This window comes from Drosophila montana, unplaced genomic scaffold (genome assembly GCF_035044405.1).
Source record: "Drosophila montana isolate Dmon_TW-CO22-7 unplaced genomic scaffold, ASM3504440v1 contig_2583_1, whole genome shotgun sequence".
Taxonomy (NCBI): Eukaryota; Metazoa; Arthropoda; class Insecta; order Diptera; family Drosophilidae; genus Drosophila; species Drosophila montana.
The window spans coordinates 482421-508156 of record NW_026997446.1 but is presented as its reverse complement, the minus strand read 5'-3'; the positions used below and the strand labels follow the sequence as shown (position 1 = coordinate 508156).

At 45.0% G+C, this 25736-nt stretch overlaps 2 protein-coding genes across 2 annotated transcripts in view; both read left to right on the top strand.

The window, feature by feature from the left end:
• Positions 1-22304, top strand: part of Dnah3 (dynein heavy chain 3, axonemal) — a 47069-nt gene extending 24765 nt beyond the window's left edge. The window contains exons 27-53 of the mRNA XM_064683191.1: positions 347-540; positions 1710-1912; positions 2932-3119; positions 4272-4442; positions 4504-5712; positions 5769-5912; positions 8266-8448; positions 8745-8950; positions 9037-9351; positions 9966-10197; positions 12467-12592; positions 12687-13753; positions 13819-14130; positions 14192-14339; positions 15528-15738; positions 15792-15926; positions 16060-16232; positions 16845-17012; positions 17542-18101; positions 18164-18338; positions 18415-18587; positions 18840-19322; positions 19390-19569; positions 19634-19793; positions 19854-20263; positions 20603-20813; positions 21443-22304. Of these exons, the coding sequence (XP_064539261.1) occupies positions 347-540; positions 1710-1912; positions 2932-3119; positions 4272-4442; positions 4504-5712; positions 5769-5912; positions 8266-8448; positions 8745-8950; positions 9037-9351; positions 9966-10197; positions 12467-12592; positions 12687-13753; positions 13819-14130; positions 14192-14339; positions 15528-15738; positions 15792-15926; positions 16060-16232; positions 16845-17012; positions 17542-18101; positions 18164-18338; positions 18415-18587; positions 18840-19322; positions 19390-19569; positions 19634-19793; positions 19854-20263; positions 20603-20813; positions 21443-21793 (8088 nt within the window). The 3' untranslated portion in view covers positions 21794-22304. The remainder of the gene's footprint in view (positions 1-346; positions 541-1709; positions 1913-2931; positions 3120-4271; positions 4443-4503; positions 5713-5768; positions 5913-8265; positions 8449-8744; positions 8951-9036; positions 9352-9965; positions 10198-12466; positions 12593-12686; positions 13754-13818; positions 14131-14191; positions 14340-15527; positions 15739-15791; positions 15927-16059; positions 16233-16844; positions 17013-17541; positions 18102-18163; positions 18339-18414; positions 18588-18839; positions 19323-19389; positions 19570-19633; positions 19794-19853; positions 20264-20602; positions 20814-21442) is intronic.
• Positions 22305-23922: 1618 nt separating this feature from the next.
• On the top strand, positions 23923-25547 carry LOC135429055 (uncharacterized). The gene is made up of 2 exons (XM_064683231.1): positions 23923-24033; positions 24306-25547. Exons 1-2 carry the CDS (start codon positions 23923-23925, stop codon positions 25491-25493), a joined length of 1299 nt encoding a protein of 432 aa, XP_064539301.1. The 3' UTR covers positions 25494-25547.
• Positions 25548-25736: the final 189 nt, after the last annotated feature.

Below are 25736 nucleotides of genomic sequence, written 5' to 3'. Positions count from 1 at the left end.
ACACTAAATGAAATTACCCGGCGTCGCTCATCTGTCCGGTTTAATTTATTATATATATAGAAATTTGTAATTGTTGCTGGGTTTGAACTGGCCAATTTGTAATTTCCGCTGGGTTTGAACCGGCGACCTCTCGCTTGTTAGTTCAACGCTCAGACAGCTAAGCCACGCAATCCGCCTTTGATTGCATTATTTGTGTTTTTCATATAATTTGCTACCTCTTTTTCGGCCACCTTGATTCTCGGAGCTTAGTGTATGGTATCTACTAGTCGGAGACTTTCGACGACCAAATTGACACTTATTTTTTTCGATGTTTTACATGCTTTTTGTTTGTTTTCTGTCTTTTCAGGGCCTGGCACAGTCGGGAGCTTGGGCCTGCTTCGATGAGTTCAATCGCATAGAGCTGGAAGTGCTGTCGGTGGTCGCGCAACAGATTCTGACCATCCAGCGGGCGATTGGACGCAAGGTTGTGAAATTCTTTTTTGAGGACACGATGCTCAAACTGGATCCAACTTGTTCCATATTCATAACCATGAATCCTGGGTGAGTGGCACTGGCCCGTACGTGAGACCCGACGAAGCTGAGCCGGCAGCAGCAGTAGCCGTAGCTGCAGCAGCAGCAGTAGCAGCAGCAGCTGCGGTTTCACGCAGCGCCTTTTTTTTATGGCCCAACTCTTTTTGCAGCTGTGCATTTGAAAATGCATTTAGTTACTTTGTAAGCCGACACGGCCTATGTCCACCATGCCCCCTTTTTCCACAGTGCCATGCCCCTTTGGGGGACACCCTGTCACTGACAGGGCCCGGTAGACTGTGACTGCGACTGCGACTGTGACTGGGTGTCCGGGCTGAGGCTATTAGTTACCATAGGCTGGCGGGCCTTTGGGCATGGTCACGATATTGGTAGTTATTGCGTTATTGGAGATTTTAGCCCATACGGTTGCGGATATTTATTGCTTTGGCATGCATGTGGAACAGCTGCGACAAACATGCATATTAGGCCTAGCCCCTGCAATTTCTCCTCCCACCCCTCTCCCGGTCTTTCCGCACGCAACGTGTGTTCGCAGTCAGAACTGAAAGTCAGACTGTGCCAAAGTGTTCCGAGTGCCATTCAGAAAAGGTCTTAATTTCGTTTGGCCAGCTTCTTTTTTACTCGGCCAACAGGCATTCCGGACAGAAAGTTTACTCCTTTTCATAACCTTGTGGCAGGGTAGATTAATATTGTTGTGAATTATGCTCCGTATTGGAGATGACATCGTCGAGGCCAGAAATTATTTATAATTTTGATAAAGATGTTGAGCTGAGTTATTGTACCCACGACTATCTTTCTTATGTAGAAAACTCGACGATCTCAGATATAAAATCAGAATATAGAATACAGAATTAAAATCTCCTATTCCCAAGGCATAGTCTTGATCCGTCTGTCACTATAAATCTTTTAAATCTATGTAGGCAAGATTTGACAGGGTATTTAATTGCCGGCATCCCGAAGATAACTCTCGTTTCTAGTTTTTTTGTGTGACTGCCTTTTGGCTTGCCAATTTGTCAATCAGCCAGACGGGCCTAAAAGCAGTCACTCATATTGGTTATTGCCTGGTTTCCAGACTGGGTTTACTATTTATGCCATTAGCACTTGCAATTTGATGTATTTGATTGGCCATTGCTCTGGAATCGTTTTAATCTGTACCCTCTTTTTGCTGCCTTGCCATTAAACAGCTACGCTGGCCGCACAGAGCTGCCGGATAATTTGAAGGTTCTCTTCCGCACAGTGGCCATGATGGTGCCGGACTATGCAATGATTGGCGAGATAACACTCTACTCCAACGGCTTCGATATGGCGCGCGTTTTATCCCAGAAGATTGTGCAGGCCTACAAATTGTGCTCGGAGCAGCTGTCTTCGCAGTCGCATTACGATTACGGTAAGTACTTGAAAAACATTACAGACAAATCGAATAATCAAACGAACCGAAAGAATCGAGCTTTCTAGTATGAAGCTAAACAGTGTTCGCATAATTGATTCACAAAAGTCAAAGAGATTCATACAAGCCAAGTTCGACCTATTCGAGTCTGCAACTCGAACAGTTCGATCCGAGAAATATTGTTTGAGTAATCGTAACGCATTTCGGTAGGCTTCTTATATAGATACTCCAACATATATCTTCCTGATTTGATTACCTTTAGCGATGTGTTATATTTATGGCCAACTATTTCAACTGGCTAATAGGGCACAAAAAATTGACGCAACCCCAACATTGGGGTTAACAACTTTGTGCCTGTCCTGCATCCTGCGCTGTTTTACTGCATCCTGCATCCGGCATCTATGTGTGTGTGCATTTTCTTTTCACTTGTTTTCTTTCTTGTTTCAAGGCAAAGATATTGCTCGCTTTTACGACATAACATGTCATATGACATTACAACATGTCTGTAAGGTTGTGTGTGTGTGTTTATGTGTGTGCGTGTGTTTGTGTCCGGCCGATGACTGCAATTGCAGGCTGGCAGCTGTGCAAGTTTATGTGCAAAGTACATTTGATCAGTATCTTATTTTGAGTTTAAATTGAAAAACTTTCTTGCAAGTTTGCTGCGCTTTGTGCTGCGTGTGTGCGAGACAAATGCCACACACAATGTTGTGTGTGTGTATGTGTGTGGGTGTGCGTGTTGTTTTGCAAAGTAATAATAAAAACTATTTGTACATTTAGTTGCCGATGTTGTTCTCGTTGTTGTTCGCCTCTGACCAGTTGCAAAACTTTTGCATTCTCCGAGCGGCGCCTGTAATGAAGCTCCGGTGTAATGTTCAGGTATTGCCCATATTGAGCGCATCCGCTGCTTTTGCGTGCCTGAGATCAAAACCGGAGCTGAGTTATGCGTTCCGCCCAAAATACACTACATAACTCTCTCTAAAGCTAATGCCACGCCCCTTTCGGCTTCTTCAATTTTGCAGGTATGCGCGCCGTGAAATCTGTGCTGTTGGCCTCCGCATCGCTGCGTCGCCTTTATGTTGACCTGCCGGAGCCAGAGATTGTTTTGCGCGCCATTGTTGATGTCAATCTGCCGAAATTCCTGGAACAGGATATTTCCCTCTTCATTGGCATCTATATGGATCTGTTTCCAGGCGTCGACCTGCCCATGGTAAGTGCCTCCTCCTCCCACTATATAGAAATTCATTAAATTTCAGGTGTAATGAGGCGGAAGCGACGCAGTTAAGTACAGCAAATTAATGCGATAACCGGTTGACAGATGCCCGATAGCAAAGTATATTAAAAATCAGACAAGCTCTGTGCCATAACGAAGGCCAAATACCCTTTTAGGCATGTTGAGTCAGTTAATACGATCCGAGTATTATAGTGATTCGCCTGGGCAAATATTTGTTCATTAAATTTAAAACAAGTTTGCCTCCCATTTCCCAAAATTCCCTCTCGGGAGAAATTTTGAACCAAACGCTTCAGTTCGCGCCTCAGCGCTCTTATGATGTGGCCTGTGCGCTGTTCTTCAATCAATCAGTCAGTCAATCATTCACGACAAATTGTTGTGATTATATGGATTGATAATAAATTAGACTGATATTAATTTGGAGTTCTGCTTAGCATAAACTAAGGAAGTGGCTTGTGCGTTGTTCTTCAATCAATCAGTCAGTCAGTCACGACAAATTGTTGTGTTTATATGGATTGATAATAAATAAGTTTGATATTAATTTGGGATACTGCTTAGCATAAACTAAGGAAGTTGCCTGTGCGTTGTTTTTCAATCAATCAGTCAGTCAATCATTCACGACAAATTGTTGTATTTATATGGATTGATAATAAATAAGTTTGATATTAATTTGGGATTCTGCTTAGCATAAACTAAGGAAGTTGCCTGTGCGTTGTTTTTCAATCAATCAGTCAGTAAGTCAGTCAGTCAATCACTCACGACAAATTGTTGTGTTTATATGGATTGATAATAAATAAGTCTGATATTAATTTGGAATTCTGCATAAATAGGGAAGTGTATTTTTGTGCTTATGATTGACTGATTTCGCCTTGGACTGATGTAGATTGATTGATGCGCATCTTTATGCCCAGCAACTGAGTTTTATTTGTCATAAATGCAGCCTTTTGTGTCACGAACTGCATAAAGAATGTGCTGTAGCTCCTTGCGAGTGGCCATAATGAAATGCCCATTCAACCTTTTTTTTTCTTTTTTTTTGTTCGCATATTTCATTGCATATTTTTCATATTTCATTTACACCTGTTTTCCTTTGCCATTTGACTGACTTCTCCTCCTGTCTCCTGCTGCTTGTAGCCACAACGCGATGACATACTCAAGTGGCTGCGTATTAATCTGGCGGAGCGTAACCTGCAGGCAACGCCTTGGTATTTGGAAAAAATCCTACAGATATACGAAATGATGCTGGTGCGGCACGGACTGATGATAGTGGGCGGCTCCATGGGCGGCAAGACCACAGCCTATCAGGTGAGTAAATGAAGGGTGAGCAGCCTTTTGGGAGCAACTAAATAATTTTGCATTATGCAAGATGCTCGCGCTGACGTTGCGCAATGTGTCGACTGATGAGGATGCGACGCTCAAGGAGTATCCGGTGGTCTTTCGCATTATTAATCCCAAGGCAATAACGATGGGTCAGCTTTATGGACGCTTCGATCCCGTCTCGCATGAGTGGTCGGACGGTGTGTTGGCCAAAACGTTTCGCGAGCAGGTGCAAGGTCCCAAATATGAGCGCGCCTGGGTCATGTTCGATGGGCCTGTGGATGCGGTCTGGATTGAGAATTTGAATACCGTGCTGGACGATAACAAGAAGCTGTGCCTTATGTCCGGCGAGATAATGCAAATGACCAAGATGATGAACATGATGTTCGAGCCCGCCGATCTGGAGCAGGCCTCACCGGCCACCGTATCGCGCTGCGGCATGATCTACATGGAACCCTCGCAGCTGGGCTGGCGCACCTTCCACAAGAGCTTCTGCAATGTCCTGATCAATGTCGTCGGCCTCAACGATATCTATATGAATCTCTTTGAGGACATGATCGAGTGGCTGATACCGGCCGCCCTGGAGTTTCTGCCACACTGCAAGCAAATGCTGGAACTGTCGCCGCTTTATCAATACCAGACATTCTCGCGCTTCTTTCTGCACTTCCTTGACAAGCACAAGGTGTTCAATCAAACGTGGTTCCAGCAAATGTTTCTCTTCTGCTATGCCTGGGCCTATTGCTCCGCGCTGACGGGCAGCGGCCAGCGCACCTTTGACGCGCTGCTGCGTAAGGTGATTTATGGCTCGAACGAGGACTTCCCCAAGCCCAAGTACTTCTCGCTGAATCGCGGCCAAATGTTTCCCGAGAAGCAAGTCTTTCTCGACTATCGCTTCGATGAGGCCGAAAACTGGTGGACCTGGCAAAAGTCCTCCGATGATCCCTCATCGGGTAGCGCACACTTTCCGGAGCATGCTCAGATCAGCGAGCTGATCGTGCCAACTAAGGAGACGGGCTACATATCCTACTGGCAGGAGTTTTGCATATCCAAGTCGTATGGCATGCTGGTCGTCGGACCGACGGGCACCGGCAAGAGCGCCATCATAACCAGCAATTTGCTGGCCATGCCCAAATTTGCGAATCTCATCAACATCATCAACTTCTCGGCGCGTACCTCCGCTCAAATGGTGCAGGACACCATCATGAGCAAACTGGATCGCCGGCGTAAGGGTGTTTTTGGTCCAGCGCTAGGCAAGAAGGTATTACGAAATGCAGCACAATCTAGTTTCAGTTTATTTGCATCCATTCCATATAGTGCATTGTCTTCTGTGATGATGTGGCCATGCCCTCCAAGGACACGTACGGCTCGCAGCCGCCCCTGGAGCTGCTGCGCACCTGGCTGGATCACGGCTACTGGTCGGATCTAGTGGATACGACCAAAATCGAGCTGGTTGACATGGTGAGTGGCAATTAAGGGCTGTGAACGAATCACAGTGGCTGGCGGAATCTATTGAACGCCGAAATCTATTTATATGAAGTTATTCATCACTTTTTCTAAGACTAATTTTGCCATATTTAGATACCAGATGGATTTATAGGCCTAACCATGCATAAAAAGCCAAACCTCGTGAAAATCGGATGAGTTTTGACCGAGTTATGGGGGTGGGAACTATTGACCTATGTCTATATAGGATATTTCAGGGTACAATTTTCACATGAATTTTGACCAAGAATGACGTTCCCAGATTTAGATGCCAGATTGATCTAAAGGCCAAACCATGCACAAAAAGCCAAACCTCGTGAAAATCGAATGAGTTTTGACTGAGTTACTGGGGTGGGAAATATTGACCTATGTCTATATAGGATATTTGAGGGTACCATTTTCACATGAATTTTGACCAAAAATGACGTTCCCAGATTTAGATGACAGATTGATCTAAAGGCCAAACCATGTATAAAAAGTCAAACCTCGTGAAAATCGGATGAGATTTGACTGAGTTACTGGGGTGGGAAATATTGACCTATGTCTATATAGGATATTTGAGGGTTCCATTGAAACATGAATTTTGACCAAAAATGACGTTCCCAGATTTAGATGACAGATTGATCTAAAGGCCAAACCATGTATAAAAAGCCAAAACTCGTGAAAATCGGATGAGTTTTGACTGAGTTACTGGGGTGGGAAATATTGACCTATGTCTATATAGGATATTTGAGGGTACCATTTTCACATGAATTTTGACCAAAAATGACGTTCCCAGATTTAGATGACAGATTGATCTAAAGGCCAAACCATGTATAAAAAGTCAAACCTCGTGAAATTCGGATGAGATTTGACTGAGTTACTGGGGTGGGAAATATTGACCTATGTCTATATAGGATATTTGAGGGTTCCATTGAAACATGAATTTTGACCAAAAATGACGTTCCCAGATTTAGATGACAGATTGATCTAAAGGCCAAACCATGTATAAAAAGCCAAAACTCGTGAAAATCGGATGAGTTTTGACTGAGTTACTGGGGTGGGAAATATTGACCTATGTCTATATAGGATATTTGAGGGTACCATTTTCACATGAATTTTGACCAAAAATGACGTTCCCAGATTTAGATGACAGATTGATCTAAAGGCCAAACCATGTATAAAAAGTCAAACCTCGTGAAATTCGGATGAGATTTGACTGAGTTACTGGGGTGGGAAATATTGACCTATGTCTATATAGGATATTTGAGGGTTCCATTGAAACATGAATTTTGACCAAAAATGACGTTCCCAGATTTAGATGACAGATTGATCTAAAGGCCAAACCATGTATAAAAAGCCAAAACTCGTGAAAATCGGATGAGTTTTGACTGAGTTACTGGGGTGGGAAATATTGACCTATGTCTATATAGGATATTTGAGGGTACCATTTTCACATGAATTTTGACCAAAAATGACGTTCCCAGATTTAGATGACAGATTGATCTAAAGGCCAAACCATGTATAAAAAGCCAAAACTCGTGAAAATCGGATGAGATTTGACTGAGTTATGGAGGTGGGAAATATTGACCTATTTCTATATAAGTAGGATATTTGAGGGTGCCATTTTCACATGAATTTTGACCAAAAATGACGTTCTTAGCTTTAGATGCCAGATTGATCTAAAGGCCAAACCATGCATAAAAAGACAAACCGTATGAAAATCGGATGAGATTTGACCGAGTTATGAGGGTGGGAAATTTTGACCTATTGGTATATAGGATATTTGAGGGTACCATTTTCGCATGACTTCTGGCCAAAAATGACGTTCCCAGATTTAGATGCCAGATTGATCTAAGGGCCAAACTATGCATAAAAAGCCAAAGCTCGTGAAAATCGGATGAGTTTTGACCGAGTTATGGGGGTGGGAAATATTGACCTATGTCTATATAGGATATTTCAGGGTACAATTTTCACATGAATTTTGACCAAGAATGACGTTTCCAGATTTAGATGCCAGATTGATCTAAATGCCAAACCATGCACAAAAAGCCAAACCTCGTGAAAATCGGATGAGTTTTGACTGAGTTACTGGGGTGGGAAATATTGACCTATGTCGGTTCTTCGGTTTAGACTTTGTATTTGTTGTAGATCCTTTTCTTGACGAATATTTATAGATATTTGTATTTGGTCTGATGCAGCATCCACAATTAATATGCTTCAACCGTCAATAGTTGACGGCAATATGTCGACAATATCCTGTCTCTATGAACAGACCATAACTTGTGATTTTCTCTCTCTCTCTCTCACACTCACACTCTGTTTCTCTCTCTCCTTTACATGCGAACAGTCGCTGGTGTGTGCGATGGGCACATTGGGCGGCAGCAACTTTATCTTTCCGCGTCTCTATCGGCACATGTTCGTTGTGGCCGTCGACTCCTTTGAGGATTCAACCATCATACGTATATTCACGACGATTGGTGATTGGCACTTTGCCAAGGGCTATCCCGAGAAGGTGGGACTGTTATCGCGCGTATGTTATATCAACCCACAATCCACAGCAGCAACAACAAAAACAACAACAGCAAAAACAACCACACACTGGGGAATCTTTGTGCAACTGTCCGCCTTCATTTTTGGCTCGCTTCCAGGCGCTGGCGCATAATAAAATTAAAATGGCGAATTTTATAACTTCATTTCGCAAAAAGTTCGACTGGCCATGTCCTGTGTGTCCTGCGTGTATCTGTTTTTCTTGTTGTTGCTGCTGCTCCTGCTGCTGCATTTGTACAAGTGCCTACATTTTCATATGTGTGTGTGTGACCCTTGCAGGGCCTGGCGGAGGCAATGGTCAGCGTCTATCGGGAGGCAATGCGCATCTTCCTGCCCACGCCGGCCAAGTCGCACTATACCTTTTCTTTGCGGGATATAACGCGCGTCTTTCAGGGCATCGTGATGGTGCCGCCGAAGCGTATGCCGGATCCGGAAAAGCTGGGTCGTTTGTGGGCGCATGAAACATATCGTGTGTTTTATGACCGGTACGTAACCTTTTGTCCGAATCGCCATTTATGACCCGCTGTCCGTGGATTTTTATTGTGTCGTCTGGCTGTCGCCAATTTTGCAGTCTGGTCGACCAGCTGGATCGTGACCGTCTCCTGGTCATGGCCATTGATGCGTGCAAGAACTGTCTGCGCTTCTCGCTGGAGTCCGCCTTTGCCGAGCGCATTGAACCGGGCGAGAAACTGAGCGATAATGATCTGCGCAATCTCTTCTACGGCAACTACATGGAACCGGATGCCGAGCCCAAGTTCTATGACGAATGCGACAGCTACCACAAACTGGAGAAGCTCATGAAGTACTATCTGCGCGACTACAATTCGTTCTCCAGCACGCCCATGGATCTGGTCATGTTTCGCTTTGCCATCGAGCATGTCAGCAGGTAAATTAAATTGAGTTGAATAAAAAGGTAATAATTTGCTAAGCTTCTTTTAACCTCTATTACACACTATTTGAAATGCATTCTTCATAAACTTAGGTGCTTATTGTCTGATATTTATAATATTTTCAGGGCATACATATATCTTCCAAATATGTGTTTATATCAATTCCCAAGATTATACCTCCAATAATACGTTTTTTCTTTTTCGGGGAGAACGTGGGGATGTATTATGAATCTGTGTACTATACCAGAGTTTATACACCAAATTTTTGCCTCAATAAACAGGGTTTGGAAATCGATTTTTGTCGATTTTGTGGAAGATCTACTTTCAGATCAGACTTTTGTACTATGCACAGACGGAGAGCAGACAGACTGACATGGCTAAATCGACTCGACTTTTGATGCTGAGCAAGAATATGTAGACTTTATGAGATCAGAGATGCTTCTTTCTGGTCCGAAACATACATTTTCAATAAGCCATTATACCCTTTATACCTAATTCTAATGGTTTGGTCATAATAATGTTCTCAGCCTTATAAATATCGACCCTTACTAGACCTTACTTGACTTCTTGATTTCTGAAAGTGCTACTTTAATTATCATCCATCCTGCAGGGTCTCTCGTGTGTTGCAAATGCCCAGAGGCAACATCCTAATGGTGGGCATGGGTGGCTCCGGACGGCGCAGCTCCTGCCGGCTGGCCGCACACATAGCCGACTGTCGCCTGATGACCGTGCAGGTGTCCAAGTCGTATACCATAGCCGACTGGCGCGATGATCTCAAGAAAATACTAATGGCCGCTAGTTTCAATTTGAATCACACCGTCTTTCTCTTCTCCGACGCCCAGGTGAGTGGTGGCTCGACCCATTAGTCAAAACTATCTGCATAAACATCAGACAACCAGTTGGACCCATAAAAACATTTTAATAATGTTGTAAACCGAATTGACATCAATGCCAGCGGGGTACAACAAACCCATAAAGATCTCGGCGATAGGAACTGGAAATTAATCTAAATTAATTTTAATATTCTTGACATGCCTGACGATAGTCAGGCGTGACACACACACACACACACACACACTCACACTTACACACACTTGAAGTGCAGCAAAAATTAAATTTTGGGCTTGTAAGCCAAGCGGAAGGCAAGCATCATTGTTTGTGCCAAAATTTACATTTATAATTAGGTTAATTGTTGAACTATGTAACTTTGATTATTGCCAAATAATTTGCATACGCAGCAGCTATCAATTATGCCAAAATGAAGAGCATTTGCGGCGCATACAAGATTTGAGCGCAGCTCATAATCAGAATAAAAGCTAATAAATAACATGCCCAAAAACCCAATCGATACGATAAAACAATACTTACGAAATTGCAAATACATTTGTGTTAGTTTCGATGTACAATTATATACCAACATATTAATAGCCATAAATATAGAGAAACTTTAATACTCTTTCCAGGTTTGGTTTTAAAAATGTTTGGGATTTTTAAAACATTACAAGAGCACTCATACATGTTTAAATAATTTAATAAAATGAAAAGAACATGTGTAATATTTAATGCTGAGTTCGAACTGGTGACCTGTCGCTTGCTAGTTCGACGCCCAGACACCTAAGCCCCGGTCGTGTATATGGCTATGATATCTCATAGAAAACATTGCCCAACGTTCTCCTAAAGTTTGGAAGAAAGATTCCAGAAATTAAACTCTTTCGGTTTGGGCGTTCAGTCCGTCAAGATAAATAGTTTTAGGTATATATGTGTAATTCCCTTCATATCGGTCTGAATATTGTTTTCTAGTATGTACATATATCTTTTTTAGAGTATTTAAATCAAAGTCAGTAAAGATATTGAGCTCCCAACATTGGACCACAATCTCTTCATGTAGCATCAATCTACCGGAAATTAACTTTTATGTACTAAAGCCCCGTGGCTAGTCTAAGAATAAATCGCAAGGGTAATTAATCTTCAGGCAACTGTTCTTCATTTGATATGAAAGTTGTCTGCTACGGGTATTTGCAACTTTAATGTTAATTGTGGCTATCTATTGGTGCCTTCGAGCCGAGGCCAGAAATGCGATATGTTCAACTGCATTTTGCTGATGATGATAAAGTGATTATGTATACCTTTTGCTTGGCTAAAGCAACATTTGAATGCAACCTGTGCAAATGAAAGCGATGAGCAAATTCAGCTACTCCCTGGCAAATCAATCAATGCCGTATTTGGGCTTCCTTCGCCCCGGGGCCCCAGCCCCCCTCACAGCTGTGATTCGTCCGTTGTGCACACACAAATCTCGGTGCTGCACACATTAATTAACAATTACACTAAAATGTTTCAAAGAGCCTACAACTCCGACTCCGAGTCCGACTCTCGATTCGATTGCTACTCCGCCTCGGGACTGTGGCTGTCAAATTTCAGTGTGGATTATTTGGTAGAATCAAATCCTATGGCACTTAGACCGAATGCAAAATGCATGTAACAACTCGAGCTGCAGGTGTAGTTGCAATTGCATTTGTGCAGCCTGTTGCCAAATTCTGCATATAACAAGTAAGAGGTTCTAGTCGGGAGCTCTCGACTAGGGGATACCCTGAACCCTCTCCTTCCAACAGGCGATGGGTATAAAATTAAAGATACTTGATATACATATATGTATATATACTATTTTAGAAGCTACATGTCAAGTTTGGTGAGTCTAGCTCATATTATTTGCCGAAATTGCTCAAAAAACAGGATTCCGATATCGATTTTTATCGATTACTTGGAAACGGGGCAAGTTATCGAATATCAGAAACAAACTTAATCTGCGCGGGGACTAGGAGGACCTACAGATAAAATTTCAAGTCTCTAGCTCTTATAGGTTCTGAGATCCTTGCGTTCATACATACGGACAGACGGATGGACGGATAGATAGACGGACATGGCTAGATCGACTCGACTGTTGCTGCTGATCAAGAATATATATACTTTATGGGGTCGGAGATGCTTCCTTCTGCCTGTTACATACATTCGCACAAATACATAATACCCTTTTTACCCATTTTCAATGAGTTCAGGGTATAAAAATGTAGTTGGGACAATATGGCAATTCTCTTGGTACTCGTATATTTACAGGCAACGGATGAGGGCTATGTGGAGGATATCAATGGCATACTTAATACCGGTGATTTGCCCAATCTCTATCAACTGGAGGACAAGGCAACCATCATGGAGAATATGGCAAATGTGGCCAAGCAAGTGGTGAGTAGCGTTTGCAGGCATCATTAGGCAGCTTGGCCGGCTCAATGGAATTCGTTCTCGATGTGCATTTATTTATATTTCAACCTAACTGCAGGGCAAAGTGCTGGACTCGCTGCCGAGCGAGGTGTATGCCTACTATATCGAGCGTATTAGGGAGCAATTGCATATTGCACTCGCCTTCTCGCCCATCGGGGATTCCTTTAAGGAGCGCATTCGTGTGTATCCCTCGCTGATCAATTGCTGCACCATCGACTGGTATATGCCTTGGCCGGAGGAGGCACTTTCCCGCGTGGGCACCTACTTTGTTATCTCCATGAATCTCAACAAGCCGCACGAAGAGGAAACGCCACGTGTCTCTGAGGAAGTACCCGTAGTGCAGGAGGGCGAAAAGCGCGAGACCATGGGCGAGGTGGAACGTGAACTAACCCAACTGGAGGCAGATTTGGTCTTTTGTGTCATGTACTTCCATCAATCTGTGGTGGATGCCAGTGAAAAGTGTTATCTGGAGTTGAGTCGACGCAACTATGTCACGCCCTCAGCATATCTGGAGTTGCTTAAAGCCTTTCGCACCTTCTACGCCCGCAAGCTGGACGAGATTACAAGACTGCGCGACAGATACACGACGGGCCTGGAGAAGTTGGACTTTGCCGCCAGTCAGGTGGGTGAAATGCAGGCCAATCTGTACGACTTGCAGCCCAAGCTGAAGGTCTTGTCCGAGGAAACGGATCGCATTATGGTAAACATAGAACGCGAGACGGCAGAGGCCGAGAAGAAGAAGGAGGTGGTCGGTGCCGATGAAGCGGCGGCCAATGAGGCAGCTGCCGCGGCTCAGGCCATCAAGGATGATTGCGAAACGGATCTGGCCGAGGCTATACCCGCCATGGAGGCGGCACTCGAGGCGCTCAACACACTGAAACCGGCTGACATTGGTGTGGTCAAGTCCATGAAGAATCCGCCCTATGGCGTCAAATTAACCCTGGAGGCGGTGTGCGTGCTGAAGGGCATTAAGCCAGATCGCAAACCAGATGCCAGCGGACACATGGTGGAGGATTATTGGGGCGCGTCCATGCGCATGCTCAGCGACATGAAGTTCCTCGAGTCGCTCAAGGCGTTCGACAAGGACAACATTCCGCCGGCCATCATCAAAAAGATTCGCGATAAGTGCGTGACTTTGCCGACCCGACCATGCCATGTTCTATATTAATCTGTTTTCTATATAATTTTAGGTATATAGCTGATCGAGATTTTGTGCCGGAGAAGATCAAGGCGGCGTCCATGGCTTGCGAGGGCATTTGCCGCTGGGTGCGCGCCATGGATGTCTACGACAAGGTGGCCCGCATTGTCATGCCCAAGAAGGCGGCCCTGGCCGAGGCCGAGGGTGACCTGTCTCAGCAAATGGAGAAGCTCAATGGCAAGCGCGCCGAGCTGCAGGTCATTCTGGACAAATTGCAGAAGCTAAACGATTTCTTTGCGGAAAAGTCGCGCGAGAAGAAACGTCTCGAGGACGACATCGAGAACTGCGAGAAAAAGCTAACAAGGTGGGTCGGAACTCTTGGTTCCATTTTCTTTTTCGCCTACTAATTTCTCCGTTCAACGCAGAGCCGAAAAGCTGCTGGGCGGCCTGGGAGGTGAGAAGACGCGCTGGTCTGAGGCGGCAAAGAATTTGCACGAGTCCATCAGCAACATTGTGGGCGATGTGCTGCTTGCTGGCGGCTGCACCGCTTACCTGGGCTTCTTTACCACCGAGGTGAGTTGTTCAAACATTGCAGCAAATGCTGCTCTTTTCCCATTACCGCGGAAAAACTAAAATCTGTGCGCTTTCCGACGTACAGCTAATGGCCGTCGGGCTCGGTCCGTGCGAGTTTCCATAAAGGATTTTAATATGCATGAGCACGTTGCATTGATTTTCCTTTCTTTTTTTCTCACTCTCTCTCTTATTTTTTTCTGTCTATACTTGGTGCGAATAAAAATATATAGAGTAGCTTCACTGATGAGCATATCAGTCGTTATCCTGACTATGTCCTGGACAGCCCCGACATAGGCTGAAGTCTCAATTAATAAATGTGAACATGTCTATTACTGGAAAAAGCTTTGAGTTGGTTTTCTTCCAATCGATAAAAGAAAAGTTAACTTTGCCCCAGACTACATTAATCCTCCAGTTTTCATTCAAGGAGGTAGAGAAAATTGGGGGAAGAAATTTTACAAAATCCTTTCTTATTCCTATTCACATAAATCACAACTGATAAATACCCTACAATATCATCATGACAAACAGTTTTACAAATAGGGTATACACACTTCCTGATGCCACACTCTATCTAACCCGGTCTTTGTTTATTTTTGTTGCTTTTCGCGCTGTTTTTTCAATTTGCCCTGCGCTTAGTTTTACGGCTGACGTGACATTTTTATACATAGTTCATACATATATGTATATGTATATATAGTATATGAATAAAGTATATGGGGATATTTTGTATGTGAAGCTCGCAGAAAATGCACAAATGCTGACATGTTAATATTCAAATAAACGTCGCCCCCTAACCAGCTAAGCAATTTGTTTTGTTGTTATTATACCCTGGCTGAGGGTATAACGATTTCTTAGCAGATTATGTAACATGATGATAAAGAAAGTATGAGATCTGTTAACTTTATCAAACACCTAACAGGGGCAAAAAATCCATGCAATTTGTTTTGTTCTAATTATACCCTGACAAAGGGTATTACAACTTGTTAGCTAAGTATGTAACACAATAAAGAAGAGTGTATAGGATCTGTCCAGTTAATTATAAATCAGTCATGGTTACAAATTCGGTCAGTTATTGAGTTCTTGCTTAAAATCACAGTTTCTTGGACGTGTAAAGAAGTATATACTTAGTTAGGGTATTTAATATTCGGCATCTGTTCTTACTTGTTTTTAATATATCAATATCTTTAGTACCGCGTTAACATCTTGGATGAATGGATGGCGGTATGCGCACGCCGGCATATACCCCGCAGCGAGACGTTCTCGCTGGCGACCACGCTGGGTCATCCGATGACCATAAGAGCCTGGTCGTTGGCCGGACTGCCGGCCGATAACTTCTCCGTGGAGAACGGCATAATTGTGACCAATTCAAGTCGATATTCTTTGCTCATCGATCCGCAGGGTAAGTACAGGGGCAGACATTGAGCAATCCATGTGATAATCTATGGTTTATAGTGCAAGCGAACAAGTGGATCAAGAATATGGAGAAGAACAATCATCTGAAGGTGGTCAAGCAAAGTGATTCCAACTATATGCAAGTGCTCGAGCTGGCCCTAACCTACGGTCAGCCGGTGCTCATTGAGAACGTGGGTGAGTCAGGGCGCCGAGGCAACGAGATGGAGGTGTTCCTTTATTTTCTCGGAAATGGGGGTGCAACAGTTTACTGCAGCATCACAATGAAGCAATTTTAGTCTCACTTTCTAATCATATATTCCCACCTTAGGCGAGAAACTGGACTCAAATCTGACGCCCATATTGGAGAAGAACATTATCAAGCACAAGGGCGGGCTGTTCATAAGAAGCGGCGACACAATGATTGAATACAATCCCGACTTTCGTCTTTACATAACGACCTGTCTGCGCAATCCGCACTATCCGCCGGAAGTGATGGTTATGGTAAGTTGACATATGCATCGAAGTAGCGATAGGCAAGGGGGGATTGGGACTAGACGGCAGTGCCTGCTGCTGGGAGCTGGAAGCCCGGAGCTGGAAGCTTGCGGCAAGCCGAGCCAATGATGACGTTAGTGTGTTGTGTAATAAAACGACGAACTTAAATTGATATTTGGAAAATGCGCTGCAGCGCAGCAGGCGCTGGCAATATGCAAATTTTCGATGGCATTGACGATGACGATGACGACGAGGCTAAGGAAGGACGACAATGTTGAGGACTCTCCATTGATGTACGTGCGAGGCTGACGGTTGTCTGTTGGCTGCAGCCCAGTCTTAGTCCCAGTCTCAATAACCAAACCCAAACCCATGCCCTAGTCCTAGTCCCAGTCCCAGTCCCAGTCGCAGTTCTGCCCGATGGCGTGTTTATAAAATTTTCCAGCATTTCGCTTCTGTTGGCGTTTCCATTGCTTTTTATGCTGCAACTGTTGTCAGCAGTTTTCTCTACGTTTTCTTTATTTTTCCTGCTGCGGCACATTTCGTGTTTGTGTGTGTGCTTATTTTGGAGTTTCATTTTGCCCATTTTTACTACGTGCTATTCCATTCCGGCTCCCTGTTTAGGTAACCGTATTAAATTTCATGATAACGGAACAAGGATTACGCGAACAATTGCTGGCGATTGTTGTGGCACACGAACGTCCCGATTTGCAAGAGAAGAAGGAACAATTGATTATTGAATCCGCAAGGAATCGTGATGCATTGTACACCATTGAATCCAAGATATTAGAGGTAAGTTCCACTCCCAGTCCCAATCCTAGTTTATGTTTTTATACCCTTAATATGGGTAAGAAGGGTATGATGCTTTCATTAAAAAGTGTGTGTAATAGGCAGAAGGAATATATTCTTGATCGGAACGATCTATCTATATCCCTCTGTATGTCTGTGATGTCCATTTCTACAAAATCTAGAGGCTTTATTAGAAAGCTAGAAATAGGAGGATGAATGTACACTTTTGTGTGCCATATTATAGTCCAGAACATTTCATGTTTATCGGAACTTTCCATAGTGTGGAGCTCAGGTACAGCTCATCGCTTGATCCAGAGCATCTGCCGGTCGGGCATGCCCGATTGGAGCACTGCGACTTGTTTGCTTTGTAGCATCCTTTTGGATTGGCTACAGCGTTTCAATTAGAGCCGGAACACACATTTTATTTATGTTTCCGTGCCCGGCCAATGACAATTCAATTAACTGGAAATAAAATCGTTTAAATCTGAAAACTTATTTAGTTCTTTATGCTCATCGTTGCGCACATCCACAGGTGCTGTCCACGTCAGAGGGCAATGTGCTGGAGGATGAGAACGCCATCAACATACTCTCGTCGAGTAAAATCCTATCGGAGGATATACAGGAGAAGCAGGTTATTGCCGTGGCCACTGAAATTGAAATCGATGCGGCACGACAGCAATATATTCCCGTGGCCAAGCACTCGGCCATTCTGTTCTTCTGCATCAGCGAGCTGGCCAATGTGGATCCGATGTACCAATATTCGCTGGCCTGGTTTCTCAATCTCTTCGTGAATACCATCTTAAAGGCGCCCAAGTCAAATGTGCTTGCGGAGCGTTTAAACAATCTTAACGATTACTTTACCAAATCCATTTATACGAATGTCTGCCGTTCGCTGTTCGAGAAGGATAAACTGGTTATCTCGCTGGTCATGTGCCTGGGCATTCTGGTCTCGCAGGGTCGTCTGGCCAGGGAGGAGCTTTTGTTCTTCCTCACCGGCGGCATTGGCTTCAAGAGTATCATAAACAATCCGTACAAGGAATGGCTCCCAGACAAGGCCTGGGCGGGCATCTATCGCGCCAGCGATCTAGACGGGTAAGACATAATAGGGTATATATATATTCCTCCATTCACTAGCTGATATTTCTGTCGGGCAGCATGAAGAACTTCCATAGTAAAATCGAAAGCAACATACAGGCCTGGCATGACTATTACGATACAGCTAATCCGCAGGATTTGCCACTGCCGGAGCCCTATGATAAGGTCAGCGAAATGCTGCACCTGATCATACTGAAGAGCATGAGACCCGACAAGCTGGTGCCCGCCGTGCGTGTAAGTACATCGATACCCTCCGCGCCAGAGGCACGTGCATATCTCACGGGCATATCTTTCCATTGTTTTGGCACAGGCCTTCATCACGCGCAACCTGGACAAGTCGTTTGTGGAGCCGCCGCCGTTCGATTTGGGCGCCTCGTTCGCGGACAGCTCACCGAAAATTCCGCTAGTGTTTCTGCTATCAGCTGGCTCTGATCCCATGGCTAGCCTCTTCATGTTCGCCAAACAGCGCAACATGTACGAAAAGTAAGTTAATTAACGAGCAGGAGAGTGCCTCATATTTCCGTGTACCCCCCCCCCCCCCCCCCCCTCCCCCCGCTGCTGGGGACGGCTTGTTTTCGATTAAGCGCGACATGTGCGCCTTGTACCGGCTGCATGTACTCTCCAGCCCGGGCGGGCGGGGGGGATGTGAGGGAGGAGCAGTGGCAACGATTGGACATCGCTGCAGCTTTAAACCGAATTTATGCTAAGCGCGTGGTTTGCTCTCTTGTCGTTTAGATTGAAAACCATTTCGCTGGGTCAGGGTCAAGGACCGCGCGCGGAAAAGATGATCACGGAGGCGGCGCGTCACGGCCAGTGGGTCGTCCTGCAGAACTGTCATGTCGCCTTCAGCTGGATGGGCGACCTGGAGCGAATTTGCAATGACACAACGCTAACGGATGGCGCAAACAGCGACTATCGGCTGTGGTGCACCTCATATCCGAGCTCTGTTTTTCCCGTCTCCGTGCTGCAGAACTCGGTGAAGATGACAAACGAACCGCCGAAGGGTCTGCGCGCCAATATGCATCGCTCGTTCACGTCGGATCCGCTGATGCGCGACAAGTTCTTCACAAACGCGTTCCTCTTCTCCGACCAGGCTAATAAGTGCTGGCTGCGGGGCGTCTTCGCCTTGGTCTTCTTCCATGCCGTCGTCCAGGAGCGACGCGAATTCGGTCCCCTAGGCTGGAATATCCCATACGAGTTCAATGAGTCGGATCTCAAGTGAGTTGTGTTTAGCTTAGGAGAAACTGCCGACCCTCATATGTCTAACATTGACTTCTCCTCGCAGAATCTCTTTGCTGCAGCTGAAGATGTTCATTGCGCAGAGCCACAGCATTCCGTTCCGTGGCCATGTCTACCTCACCGGCGAATGCAACTATGGTGGTCGTGTGACCGACGACAAGGATCGTCGTCTTATATTGTCCCTCCTAAATATGATCTACAATAACAATACCATTGAAAGCGATAAGTAAGACAATGTGCTATCGTTTGCCCTGCCCATTTATTTAATTATTTAAAATCCTTTCGTATAGCTATGCTCTGTCGCAGTCGGGCAACTATTGCGTGCCGTTGAGTCCAACGAAATTTAACTCCATTGAGTACATAGCCACATTTCCGCTCAGCCCACAGCCGGAGGTATACGGTCTGCATGAGAATGCGGACATCAATCGCAATGTGAAGGAAACCAATGCGGTAAATTTTAAAAAAAACTTCATTCGTATATTATATATAGTATATATCTTCCCCTGACAGCTCATTAACGGCGTGCTGCTCACGCAGACCGATCTGATGGCATCGGTGAAGGCGAGCTCGGCGGGTGGGGCTAAGGAGGATCCCGCCATAGCCATATGCAAGGAGCTATTGAGTCGGCTGCCCGAAGAGTTCAACTTGGATGAGGTGTCCAAGAAGTATCCGGTTATCTATACCAATTCGATGAACACGGTGCTGCGTCAGGAGCTAATACGCTTCAATCGTCTGTTGTCGTATATACGAAAGAGTTTGGTGAACGTGAGCAAGGCTGTGGTCGGCCAGATTGCGATGATACCCGAACTGGAGCGGACGCATGCCTCGATGATTATAGGCAAACTGCCGGCGGATTGGCTAAAGAAGAGCTATCCCTCGCTCAAGTCTTTGGGCAGCTACGTGAGCGACTTTCTGGCGCGGTGAGTTCCCCATGTCACAATTCTATTTTTGCAGCCATCAATGGCCATTGTATCCCGGGCAGCAGCCACGTCCTTTGCTGCAATTGTGCAAATATAATAAATGTGTATGGCACACATGAGCAATCCCCTCCCCCTTTCCTTTCCCCCCCCCTGCTTGTTGTCCATGTTCAATGCGGCTGCTGCCATTCATAGCGAAAATCTTATTTGCCATTGACATCAAAGGACGACGCTGTTTGTGTGCTGCTGCCCGTGCTTTGTCCCTTTGTGATCAAATATTTAATATTTATTAACAAATTGAAAAATAAGATAACTCATCTAGCCATTTTCTGTTGCGTCCAGCTTGGCCTTCTTTCAGGATTGGCTAGAGAACGGCGAGCCGAATGTCTACTGGATATCTGGCTTCTACTTCACCCAATCGTTCATTACGGGCGTCCTGCAGAACTATTCGCGCAAGAATCGCTTTCAGATTGACATGATTTTCATTGAATTTGCAGTCACCAAATTTGAGAATCAAACCGCACAGCTAGCCGATGTGGGCGCCTATATCAGGGTAAGTCGAAGCAGTTTTCTCGTATTCAAAATAATATTGAAAAGATACGTAACACACATAAAATCTATATTTGTTAAATGAACTCGTTAGGAACAGAAAGAGATAAATGATGAGACAAAGTTCATACAAGTAAGAACGACTTTGCGTCGAATTCAAATTAAATTCCGAGTTTACTTTTGTTTCTTCACATCTTCCGTCTGATAGTTTTCTTAAGCATAAATGAGATTAAATTCCTTGAGTAATATTTTTTACTTTTCATCTATAAACAGCTCTTGGTTTATTCTCTGATCTATCACAACGAAACGCACATTCTCTTTTTAATTTAGAAGTTCTTTTAACTTTACTTCTTTTCATCTGTAAACATGATTTTTATATCTCATTTTAGTTTTTTCACATCTTCCGTTCGATACTTTTCTTTACCATTAATTTAAGCATAAAAGAAATATTATACATTAGGTAATATTCTTTACTTTTCATCTATAAACATCTTTAAACATCTCTTGGTTTTTTCTCTGATCAATCACAACGAAAGCACATTCTCTTTTTCATTTAGACTACAAGTGGTTTTGACTTCACTTTTAATCTGTGAACATTTCTTTAATATCTCATTTTTTTATTGCTTGACACAGGGCATTTTCATAGAGGGCGCGCGTTGGAATCGCAAGACGCGCGAAGTGGATGAATCGTTCTCCAAAATTTTGTTTGATACCCTGCCGGTAATCTATCTGCGTCCGGTGTTAAGATTGCCGGATGAGATACCGCGCAGCAGCGGCGGTGCCCAGATGCAGCGGGACACCGGCGGCACCGATACCCTTCCAATTTACGACTGTCCCGTGTACAAGACGAGCGAACGTCGTGGCATTCTGTCCACAACCGGCCATTCGACGAATTTTGTGATGTATCTGCAGCTGAGATGCTCCCAGAATGCGATGCATTGGATTAATCGTGGCACCGCTTGCCTGTGCCAGCTGGATGATTGAAAATTGACCCGCGGGCGTCGTCCTCCAGGCCGGAGTCGAGGGCCGGATGTGGGGATGGGGGCATGGCAAGGGGAATGGGAATGGGAACTGGAACTGAAACTGAAACTGAGCTTGGACAGGGGCGACTGCCTATTCGTTATAAAAAGCATGTTTTACTGGCACAAAGGAGCGGCAGACCTTTTTGGGAACCAAACATATCCAGATATACTTTGATTCTTGTGTTGTATATGTGTGTATATATATATATTTTGTTTTTTTTTGCTCGATGGGGCGCTGCCAGGAAATGCCAATAGCGAACTGCGATTCTATTTATTTTTGTCCGTTTTTTCGCGTTGCAGCGCGTCGTTGTGCATTGGGCAGCGGCAGCGGCAGCGGGCAGTGGCATTTTGATGATGATGTTGATTGCCAGATATAAATTAAATATGCAGAATATTGTATAGCAATGGTTGAAAATAAATATATTTTTTATGTGCGCGCCATTTACAAATGAATAAATGACAAATAAAAACGGTAGCATGTATTTTTACTAGATTTATTTGTATACCCTGTACCCATTGATAATAGGTAAAAAGGGTATTATGTATTTGTGCAAATGTATGTAACAGGCAGAAGGAAGCATCTCCGACCCCATAAAGTATATATATTCTTGATCAGCATCAACAGCCGAGTCGATCTAGCCATGTCCGTCTGTCTGTCCGTCTGTCCGTCTGTCCGTCCGTCCGTTTGTCCGTCCGTCCGTATATATGAACGCAAGGATTTCAGAACCCATAAGAGCTAGAGACTTGAAATTTTGGCTGTAGGTCCTCCTAGTGCTCGCGCAGATCGAGTTTGTTTCCGATATTCGATAACTTGCCCCGTTTCCAAGTAATCGATAAAAATCGATACCGAAATCCCGTTTTTCGAGCAATTTCGGCAAATAATATGAGCTAGGGTCACCAAACTTGTCATGTAGCTTCTAGAATAGTATATATATATATCAAGTATCTTTCATTTTATCGCCTATCACCTGTTGGAAGAAGAGGGTTCAGGGTATCTCCTAGTCGGGAGCTCTCGACTAGAACCTCTTGTTACGTTTCAAACTGGTTGCAAATGTGGATACAATCACATCCATATGCACATCATATCGAGAATATATAGTTTTAGATTGGGCAAAAATAGATGCGTCAAGGTCTCGGCACCAGAAATATCCCATTAAACGAGATTTCTCAACGCGATTTCTCAACGCGATCGACAATGCTTCAGCACATTCTAAGCTAATGGAGCCCACACTCGCATCTCGACATTCTAAGCCGCCTACCCGAATGGCTTAGATGTTGAGACAATGATAATAATGTGATTGTTGTTATTGATGATGATAATCGGTTTTAGCATGCAAAACATTTGAGAGATTTATTGCGTGTTTTGTGTACAATTGGAGCAGCGCACAAGATTTAAATTTAAATTTAAATTGCCACACATATATTTGAAAACGCGAAAAAAATTTAAATATGCCAAAGATTGCGATTTGAAGATCCATTATATCATCTGGCTATTAATAGACGCCAAATGTGGCGTAACCGAAAATAGCAACAGTCAAGAGCTTGAGCTTGTGTCCATCATGGCACACACAGCTTGGCCTTAAGCGTTGATCGAGAGTCGCCAAAAAAAAAACACACGCAGCTGTCCATCAGCCGATAAAACTGAAGAAACGCGGCCATAACGATAACAACGAAAAATAATAATAACAACAACTTCCGCTTGCAATTACCAGGCGATGGCTCATTGGACTGACCCCAGCTATTCATATGCAATACAGTCGGACCATAATTTGATACAAATAATCGAGACTATCAAAGCTCACGGAGAAGAATGAGCAAAGAGCCCTCGACCATTGTTGATTCTGCCGAACAACGTTTTGAGACAATCCAAAAATCGTGGCCGCCACGTTCAACATGATGTTGTTGGTAGAAGTTTTTCGGTCTCGCGATCCATTGTTGACTTTCGTTTTTGTGTCTATAGCTCTAGATATGTATATGTATTTGCATTATTAGTATCTTGTGTCTCCGTACAATTGATGTGTGTGCGCGCGTCTTGAGATACAATTTTTGACAATAGCAACTAGACAAGACAAACCACTAAAAGCGCGGCTAATGCCGGCCATCAATGGAGTTGAAGTGGCGGGGCCCAAGCAGTCGATCGACATCGGCAGCCAAAACTCTACATATGATGCGGTAGTTGGAGCCGCATGGATCGATCGATCAGTAACCGGTTTCATTTTTTGGATCGTCTCTAAAGTGAATGGCGCTGGCCGCTGTCCGCTGTTTGCTGCCGCTGTCCGGCGAGAACTTTTCGCAAATTTGCTGCGTATAAATAGTGTCGTAAGGTCTGGTTTGAAAACAGAATCAAATTTGGATTAATCTCATAGACACGCATCGTCTGGGAGCATCGTCTACGTATCATGGTTAGTCTGGCCTGGCCCACACTCTGGATCACACAGGACTAACCCTTTGCCTTTCGTGGCGTTCTCTTACAGAAATTCTTTGTTATTGCCTTCGCTGTGATCGCAGCTGCTGCGGCCACATCCATCTCCACGGAGTATCTGCCGCCCGTAGACAATAACCTCGAAGTCGGCGTCGAATCAATTGATGCACCAGTCGACCAGGGTCTGCTCAGCGATGATGGCTACCGCTACAAGACCGTCCGCCGCCTCAAGTTGCGCCACCGTCGCGATGTCAGCGAGCTGGCCAACGAGTATCTGCCCCCGGTCGCTGAGGCCGCCCAGGAAATCGCCGTTGAGACACCCCTTGCTGATGATGGCTACCGCTACAAGACCGTCCGCCGTGTGATCCGTCGTCGTCGTGATGTCAACGAGCTGTCCCCCGAGTATCTGCCGCCTGTTGCTGAGGCTTCCCAGGATATCGCTATCGAGGCTCCCATCCAGGAATCCGCTGCTCTTGCCGATGATGGCTACCGCTACAAGACCGTCCGCCGTGTGATCCGTCGTCGTCGTGAGCTGTCCTCCGAGTACCTGCCCCCAGTTGCTGAGGCTTCCCAGGATTTCGCTATCGAGGCTCCCGTCCAGGAAGGCGCTCTTCTGGCTGATGATGGCTACCGTTACAAGACCGTCCGCCGTGTGGTCCGTCGTCGCCGTGACGTCAACGAACTGGCCAACGAGTACCTGCCCCCTGTCGCCGAGGCTTCCCAGGATATCGCTATCGAGGCTCCCATTCAGGAATCCGCTGTCCTCGCTGATGATGGCTACCGTTACAAGACTGTCCGTCGCGTGATCCGTCGTCGTCGTGAGCTGTCCTCCGAGTACCTGCCCCCTGTTGCTGAGGCTTCGCAGGATTTTGCGATCGAGGCTCCCGTCCAGGAGGCCGCTGTCCTGGCTGATGATGGCTACCGTTACAAGACCGTCCGCCGTGTTGTCCGTCGTCGTCGTGAGCTGTCCTCCGAATATCTGCCTCCTGTTGCTGAGGCTTCCCAGGATTTCGCTATCGAGGCTCCCGTCCAGGAATCCGCAGCTCTCGCCGATGATGGCTACCGTTACAAGACCGTCCGCCGTGTTGTCCGTCGTCGTCGTGACGTCAGCGAGCTGGCCAACGAATACCTGCCCCCAGTTGAGCAGGCCGTGATCGATGTGCCCGCAGAGCAGAACATCCTGGCCGATGATGGCTACCGCTACAAGACTGTGCGTCGCCTGAAGTTCCGTCGCCACTAAAGCAACCGCCCCAGGAATCGAGCTTGCCAGAAAAAAAGGCTATGGCAATGTCATTTGAAGTTAACGTAAGCGTATTAGTCAATGAGAACGAGTTATCAATAGTCCGAGTACAAAAAATGAGACAACAATAAAACATGTAAAAGAAAAAAAAACAAAACATTTCTTTCTTTTATCTCTGCTCTCTGGTTGCGTTGCGCAAACTCCGAAGATTGTGTGCGGCCCAGCTTATCTTATCTTATCTGA